Raw genomic sequence first — 9,070 nt, 5'->3', positions numbered from 1 at the left:
AAATTAAAGCAATTACACTACAATTATGCTAATGACATGAAAAGTAAACTAATTAAACGAAGGAGGTGGCACAATCCATCAAGAAATAAGTATGAACCATCAAATAAACCACAAGAGTAATCCATTTAAGCACTATGCCTTAACCATCACTAGATTCATAATATCACCACACATAGACATGCATCAATGTCACAAAATCTAGAGAAAAACACATGAACATTCATCCTAGCATACATAGACACATGGATAGAATTAAATGATCAATTGAAAGCATTAAACTACACAAATCATGTAGAAATAAGATTTATATATGTAAGAGGTCAAAACAAAAATTACAACACAAATCCCCATTAATTACAAAACATTAAAGTCTAGGAGACATGCTTAGGGCTATCTCTAGCCCCAAGAGAATGGTTTAGCCACTCATTGATGTTGTCATCCATCTTCAAGGGCTATCTCCATGGTAGAATTCATCCTCCTCCCTTGGTGTTCTTTGTGGAAACCCTAGATGAGTGAAAGAACTTTCCCAAAATGTATGTTTCTCCCTCTAATCTCTAACCAATTCTCTCTCTAACTAACCAACCTCTCACTAAAAAATGACCAAATTCCTTATATAGGTAGCTCAAATGTTACACCCAATGATCAGACCTCGTGCACTAGGACCTCCAAAAGATTTTACCACGAGCACACCTTCAATTCAGCTTGAAATCTATTTTGCACATAATTTGAGGCAGTTCGATCGATCACATGGTTGCGCTAATCGATCAAAGTACAGCGGTGCACTTTTTGGAAAAGACAATGCTGAGATATTTTTGGGAAAATGACAAAAATGGTTGGTGAGGATAAGATTAAAAAGGTTCGATCGATCAGATAAAAGGTTGGATCGATCGAATAGGAAATTTTATTGAGGATAAGGACAAATGGCTCGATCCATCATAGCAGGGTTGGAACGATCACAGATCATAGCGTGGTCCGATCGATCGTAGAGGAATTTTTCACCACTTTGCTTCCACTAAACTTGAGATTGCTTCTTTTAATGCTCTAATTCAGTTGAATTGACTTATTTTGGGGATAAATGCCTGAAAAGGGAAATAACATGAAATTAGACCGAAATGGGAAAATAAGATAGAATAAGGTCCTAGAATATTCAAGATTAAGGGTTTTAAATGCACACTTTTCAGCGCTTATCAGATTTCATCTTTAGCATCAGAACATGAGAAGTTATATGCATATGCAAATGATCGTGCTCTTGTGTTGCTTAATGACTTGGAGGAATTGAAGAAAGAACTTTACTCAAATAATGTAAGTGGTGGCAAAAGTTTAGTTGGTCAAAATGAGGAAGTTGATACGATAGCTCCACTAAAGAATTGTGTGCTAATAGGAGTTAAAAGAAAAGTTACAGTCAGGCGTCCACGTAATCGATTAAAATGTGCACTTGAAAAACGAAGAAAAAACTCATATGCCAAAAATTCAACAAGACAACAAACACAAAAGGCCTCTGAGGCATTTTATAAAACTTTATAAATAATTTAAACTTTGTAAATAAATTAAAGTGTGATCAGTGTTGTACTTACTTTTTTTTTATTTTCAGTGGATATTATAGGAGCCCATTTTTAGTAGTTGGAGCTCACAAGAGCAACAAGCTAGACATGATATGTTTACCCAGGTAATTCATTTCTTTTTGTGTCATGTTTCTTTACCTTGGCTTATGTTTTATTTTACGATTTTGTAATTATTACTTATTTGAAAGGAATCTCAAATTGGCCTTAGAGTAGAGACGTCTTCCAAAACTTATTCAATGATGAACTACAGTCATGAAATTTTTGAGGCAATCACAAATTGGCAACCCAATATGTTTTACACACAATTACTTCAGGTAATTATATTATCCTAACAAAACAATTGATAATGTTACAAATTAATGATGTACATTTATTTATTTTAACTTTCTAATAATTATAGTTTTTCAATACTTGTAGAAGTCGCATTATGGTAACCTCTCACAAACTGTACAAGAAGGTAACCAATTTGAAAATTTTCCTCCTTCTTATTCAATCTGAGGCCTGTTTGGTGGAGCTTTTGGGAAGCTGGGATTGTTACTTTTTGTTGTTATAGTTAGTTATTGAATCGTGTTACTCAATATGATGCCTGTTTGGTGAAGTTTTGGGGCATGCCAGGGATTGTGTTACTTTTTGTTTTTATAACTAAAAAAAAACTTGTTAGATAATCTGAGGCATGTTTGGTGGAATTTTTGGGATGCTATGGATTGAATATTTTGTATCATATTTTGATTAAAATTCTAAATTATAAAGTAAATGAATGGAAATATTGCCAAAAATGAAAAAAAAAATGGAAATAAAGTACTAGGAGTATTATAGTTCTGTATGTTTTTAATCACTTAGAGCTTTCACTGAATTACAACTATTGATATAATAATCAAGCAATGTACAAGAACAAATACATATTGGTATATGTCCAAAATTGATTCATTTTACTTTTCACACAAGAGCTTCATTGCAAATACTTCCACAAAACATTCACATGTACTTACAGGATCACTTAATTCAAAACTACAAGTCCAACAGTTTAGATATAACTACAAACACAATGAAGAAGCTCTTGCGTTTTATGAAACAAATCCCAACACATCAACCACTTTAAATAAAACGAAGCAAGCTCAACTCAAAATCAAATCAACAGAGATTGGGATTTTAATAAAAATTGAACTGAAACCACAATTGGAGGTAAAAACATGGCAATTTCATTAAAAACCAGATATTTGCAATCCTATGACAAAATCTCAATTACAGTAATTCAAAACAACTAATATTGCTAACTTCTAAAACCACCAGTTGCAAAAATAACTTACTTCTAAAAACCCCAAAATTATAACTGATAATCAACCACCGAATCCATACAGAGTCCTACCCTGTAGCTTGATCTGTTTCCTGCTCATCAAAGAATAGACGGAGAATCATATAGATCAATACGAAGCCTTCGAATTTCTCGAAGCAAGGATTCGACCTGTAAGCTCAATCCGAGAAAGTTTTTAACAAAATATATTTATAGGTAGCCTCAAGGCTGAGGTAAGATCAAAGTCTAATAGCAAGATATGTATGGTTCTGCTTTGAAGGTTACCCATTTTCACGTGCTGATCCTCCTTTTTCTGTAGGAGTCTCAAGTCCTAAGAGAGTAGATCAGTCATGGAAGTCTTCTTTTCTAGAAAGCTCTAAAAGTTGAACATTGACTAAGCAATTGGATCATCTGACCTTTTATTTCACTGGAATTTATGTTGCTAATACTGCCAAGGATAAAATCTTTCTTTGGCAGCAGTTGCTCAATCACTCTTTTTGAGGATAAATGGTCCTTCATAATGCCCTGGATGTTGTCCCGGAGAACTTTCCGATGACGCTTGGCACCTCCCTTGCCTAAGCCCTATCCGCCTTTGTCTCTTCCGAACATTTTTAAAGAGAGAGAGTCAGATCTAGGGTTTTCGAATTGAAGGACTATGTACCAACTTTGTGTCTTGTGGGATTAAAACTTTTACATCTCTCTCTACGATGGAGAGAGAGATAGGAAGATTATGCCTTGCGGCGAATTGAAAGCGAAGTGAAGGATTGAGTTTCCAATTAAGTTGTATAGTTGAGAGAAAGAGAGAGAGATGAGTGATTACGAGACACAGGTTTAACCTGGATAAATGAGCATTACCTATATATATATATATTTATTTATTTTGGACAAGTGTCAACAAGGGAGAGGGCCACGTGAGCAAGGATGATGAAGTACATCCTCCCTGCGCAGGATGTACGCATTATTCTTAAAATATTTACTTATAAAAAATATTAGTTTCTCCCTATTTTTTATTTATTTATTTTTTGTTTTTTGAAAAACCCCTATTTAATAAATTCTATAAATAGTTAGATTATGGAATATCAAGAATATTTATTTACCGAATAAAATATATAAAAGATTCAATACGTGGCATAAATAATCTCAATTTAAATTGTTTTAGGTCTTAGTTCCTTGCTTCTCTTAAAATTCCTCTCATTTAAAAAAAGGGAAAATCAGAAAAGCGAAATATGACTCATATTATCTCTCCTCATCATGCCATTTTTTTTACTAAGCCCAGATTTTTTTAATCCAAATTATATATATATATATATATATATATATATATATATATATATATATATTGTTGTTTAATTATGTAAAAATTATTATCTTACAAATAATTAATAAATTAAATATAATTTGTTTATTAAATTACTAAAATTCTAAAAATTAATTTATAAATAAATTATAAATCAAATTTCAGTTACGTCCCAAAAATACACTTTTACTAGTGTATATATATACACAAACACAATGAGTAATATAGTAATTTAATATATAAAAAAATATATTTTTTAATATATACGAGTATTTGTTCTATTATGTGTGCAATAAAATGTAAACCGGAGGGGTGTAAATGTAATTTAGAGATGCCAATCTTGCCTCCTATATATTCAGAGAGATTAGGGGTCATTCTCGCTTGGTTTGCTTTTCTTTTAGGGTTAGGGTTTATTGGAATCTGATCGAATGGACGAGGTAGGAGAGCACAGCAGAGTGAAGGGTGTGGTCAAATGGTTCAATGATCAGAAGGGCTTTGGGTTCATCACTCCGAACGATGGCGGCGAAGATCTCTTCGTCCACCAGTCCTCGATCAGATCTGAGGGCTTTCGCAGTCTCGGGGATGGTGAGGCGGTAGAATTCTTGGTCGAGTATGGTGGTGACGGCCGTATCAAAGCGGTCGATGTCACTGGCCCAAACGAGGGGCCGGTTCAGGGTACTACCCGTGGCGGCGGCGGCGGCGGAAGAGGCGGAGGCGGTGGTGGGTATGGCTTCAGTGAGGGTCGAAGTGGCGGTGGCGGTCGAAGTGGCGGTTATGGCGGTAGTTATGGCAGTCGTGGCGGTGGGGGTGGGGGTTACGGTGGTGGGAGTTACGGCGACGGCGGTGGCTATGGAGGTGGGAGTTATGGTGGCAGCGGTGGGTATGGAGGTGGGGGTTACGGTGGTAGCGGAGGTGGTGGTTATGGTGGCGGAGGTGGAGGTAACAATTGTTACAAGTGTGGGGAGGCGGGGCATATGGCGAGGGACTGTTATCAGGGCGGTGGAGGCGGAGGTGGAAGTTATCAGGGCGGTGGAGGCGGTGGTGGAAGGTATGGCGGTGGAGGCGGTGGTGGAAGGTATGGCAGTGGCGGCGGAGGTGGTGGGGGTGGCGGTTGTTACAACTGTGGGGAGCAAGGGCATTTTTCCCGAGATTGCCCCAACTCTGCTCGCTGAAATGGATTGAAAAGGAAGGGTAAATGTGTATTTTCACGTTTTACTCCCTCTCTTCTGCATTTAGGTTTACCGCCTTAGAATTTATCAATCTTGAATAATATTAGTAGTATTGTCGTTATATGGCCTCCTCTGAAGTATGGTTTAGCTATTGGCTTTCTTAGGTTTGGGATATATGCTTTATTGGCAAGAAATATTTGGAATTTTGTTGGTGTGTCTTTATTTTTGTGTGGGGGGGAGTCCAAAGAAGGCAATTTACATAATGTTGTGGGTATGCTATCTCTATCTTCATATATATATATATATATATATATATATATATATATGCATACATATTGACCTGATCTTAATGAATTGGAGTTTTTTTAATTACTTTTTGGCTTCTCTTAATATTATTTTAATCAATGGAAGTTTGCTATGGTTTTCAGGGAATTTTGTATATAACATAAAACATGCTCTGTTTATTTTTTATTTTTGTTGCCTTGCATATGATGAGGATGGTGTTTTAGGGTTTCTTTTTCTTACTCATATTTTTGGGAAGTGCAGATGGGTTCGGAATCTCTTTTGTTCCATTATTTGGAAACGTTAGAGCTTTCGTTGCTTAAAGCCACCCAATAATAGTAACATATGGCTGTCTTTTCTTAGGTCCTTAGCTTGTGGTCCGTATTCCATGACAGGTTGGGTTCATAATTTTCTATCCCACATGTGATTGTTTGTCGATTTTTTCCCTTTTTGCTTTTAAACTTTGTGGAAGAAGGTATTCTGATCATTTACTTTAAAGAGAGGATTTTAATTCTTTTTGTTAATGGTAACTGCCACTGGTCCAATTGATAGTGTCATACGGGCTAGCGAAGAGAACAAATATCTTACAACTGATTCTCCTCTTGAAACCTTCTCTATTGAACATGGACACTATTGCCACATAGGTTAAAAATTCACATACTTGTCAAAGGTTTGACCACCATGGAAGCCTTGGGAGGGATCTCATCACACCCTGCCTATAATATGCAAAACTAATATTTGTGGTGATAAGAAGAGTTAGAATCCCTACTTGAGAAGTTGTAATTGGTATATCTCGCTATAGACTTAACCCCAAATCCTAATTCGTTTGTTTAGTTGGTCTTCTTGTGATTTGAAATTGAAAGAAGAGTTATCATTCCTACTTGAGAAGTTATAATTGGTATATCTTGCTATAGACTTAACCTCAAATTGGGAGTCGATTGTTTAGTTGGTCATATTGTGATTTGAGATTGATTCCATTTCAGTTTCATGCTGAAAGCATGTTCTGATCACCCATTTTGATGTATTTATAAAAATGATGCTGACAAGTGATGTACCAAAGTTGCATGTCTCCCCACTTCCATGGCACATTTGAGGGACTTCAAAGAAGGTCTAACAATTATTTTTGCTTCGTATTGTGTGTTCGGTTGATGGAAGAATGGAGGTAGGACGCACAATGGGTTTGGTTTAATTTTCAATTCATAATTTGGTCTGTGAAAGCATTAGGATCATTTCAATTAATGGGTTGGGAAGCAAAAAAATGATCAATTTTGAACCGAACTTTATTTTTATTTTCATTCCTTTTTCTTTTCCATTTAGTTGATATTCTCCAATTCTTATTCCTTTGAATTTATCTAGCTTGATTTGTTAACTGCTTATCCATTCAACTTTTTAAGTGAGTTGAATCTTTTCAAATCTCTGTTTGTTTTGTGCGTTATCCTGATTTCATGTTACTGTGTATATTGTGTTTCATCTGTTGAATATACACATTGAACCCTATAATGAACTTTTGAAAGTTTGAAAGTCTTTATTTGTAATTAAGTTCACACTTATTCTCCAATTGTTGTCACCTTCTTCTTTTCCACAAAGTTAAACTCATTCTCAATAGATATATAAATCAAGTGAAAGAGAGTTACTATTGTACAAAATCATGTGTTTGCTTTGATTCTCGTGCATCAAACCGAACCTTGTTCACTTTATTATTGGTTTTGTATTTTAAAAAATCTGAGTCATCAAAATTACTCGTATCCAAACTAGCTTTATACGGTTTAGATTGATTGGGTTTATGTGGTTCTATCAAATCAATCCAGTAGTTACAATTTTAATGGAATTGTTCTGATCGGCTTGATTGTTGTTTATACTCTAAATTAAGGGTAGGAATGGAAAGGGAGAAGGGGAAGGAGTACGAGTGGGAAGCAGAAATGGAGTTGGGAAGAGTCTTTACAAAGTATTATCCACTAGCTCTTCTTCCCTTGTTTGTATTTGGCTTCCAAAGCTTCCAGTGCCCCATTATCTAATTTTGTTGTTTCAAATGATAAGATTGCCCGTTCTTTTGCATTGCTTTCTGTCTTTTTACTTGAAATTCAAGTGGTGTGTATGTCACTCATCCACGGCCCCGACTTCTTTTGCTCCTAGAAAGAATCCTCACTTCGACCCAGTGCTCCAGAGAGATTCAAGTCAACTGGTGCATTTCAAGAACCTCAAATTTGACTCCTGAATTAGTATGTTGTGTAAGATTTGTAGGCGACTCTTGAGGCTTTAAAATTAGGAACAGTGAATTTGGTACTCGAGGTTGTGTGACACAATTTAAGTTTTCTTGAGGGATTATTTAGTAAGGGCTAAAAGTGTTTTATGCTGCACACTTTTAGCAATTCATATATATTAGGTGCATGAGATAGAGAATGGAAAGGGGTTTAAGACATAGATGAAAGAACATTATTTTCAGAATGCAAAGAGTGGCAGCAGTACATGAATCTCCTCTGTTATCAGGTTATGCACTCCGTCCCATCACTTCATTTGTATTTGGCTCCCAGGGCTCCATTTTCGAATTTCGTTGTTTCAAATGATAAAGATTGACCCTTCTCTGATTTCTCTCTCTTTGTCCTTAAAATTCAAGTAGTTCGTCTATCACTATTCCACAGGCTCTAAGATTGTTCCTCCCTCGCATTGTTTTCTCTCTTTTGCATTGAAATTCAAGTAGGGTGTCTATGACTATTCCACAGGCTTTGACTTCTTATTTTGCTCCTAGAAAGAATCCTCACTTTGACCCACGGGAAATGGATGTGCTCTAGAGATCTTCAAAGTCAACTGATGCATTCCGAAAGTCCTCTAATTTGACTCAATCACTGTGATGTGTAAGGGTAGGTCTTGTAGTTGAGACTTCAAAAATTAGGATCAGAGAATTTTGTATGTGGAGATTGTGTGAACTAAAATAAGATTTTTTAGAGGGATTTACTCAAGAAGACTCTTAGCATTTTATACATATTAAGTGCATGGGAGAGAGAGAGAGCGCGCACGCGCCCACGCACTCACATAATAGTATAGGTTGTATGCTTAGTAAGGGTCTTTGGAAAGACGGGGACCAGCTCTCCAAGATTAAGTACTCTTTATAAATATCAGATTACTGATTATCTTTGAAATATCAACCAAAGAGATTACTAATTATCTTTCAGTTCCTGATGTTAAACTGCTTTGAAATGCTATGTTATGGTCTAGTGCAGAATTGAGATTATTTGTAATTGATCCTAGTGGCCATTGTCTTAACTATGAAGCAAGACAGGCATGTAATTGCCTTCCAGTTTCTGTAGCTTTTTAACTGATTGTTTGGTAATCGCCCTTATTACCGCTACGTCCTTCCTTGTATGGTGAACGGCAACCCACACGAACCTTGAGAATTAAGTCGACTATAATTCTATAAAATGGTTTTTTTTTTTTTTTTTTTTTTTTTTTTGCCTGGAAGTTGATTGTCATT

General features: G+C 35.9%; 1 protein-coding gene across 1 annotated transcript; it reads left to right on the top strand.

The window, feature by feature from the left end:
- Positions 1-4,473: 4,473 nt before the first annotated feature.
- LOC132300788 (glycine-rich protein 2-like) lies at positions 4,474-5,691 on the top strand. Its single transcript, XM_059798028.1, has one exon. The coding sequence runs from the start codon at positions 4,579-4,581 to the stop codon at positions 5,320-5,322; it is 744 nt and encodes a 247-aa protein (XP_059654011.1). The 5' UTR covers positions 4,474-4,578; the 3' UTR covers positions 5,323-5,691.
- Positions 5,692-9,070: the final 3,379 nt, after the last annotated feature.

Source organism: Cornus florida, unplaced genomic scaffold (assembly GCF_030987335.1).
Source record: "Cornus florida cultivar Cherokee Brave unplaced genomic scaffold, ASM3098733v1 CherokeeBrave_3.0.0_Hap2_Chr03, whole genome shotgun sequence".
In the NCBI taxonomy this organism is placed as follows: domain Eukaryota; kingdom Viridiplantae; phylum Streptophyta; class Magnoliopsida; order Cornales; family Cornaceae; genus Cornus; species Cornus florida.
Note: the sequence above shows the minus strand (reverse complement) of the source record. Positions and strands in the feature narration are given on the sequence as shown.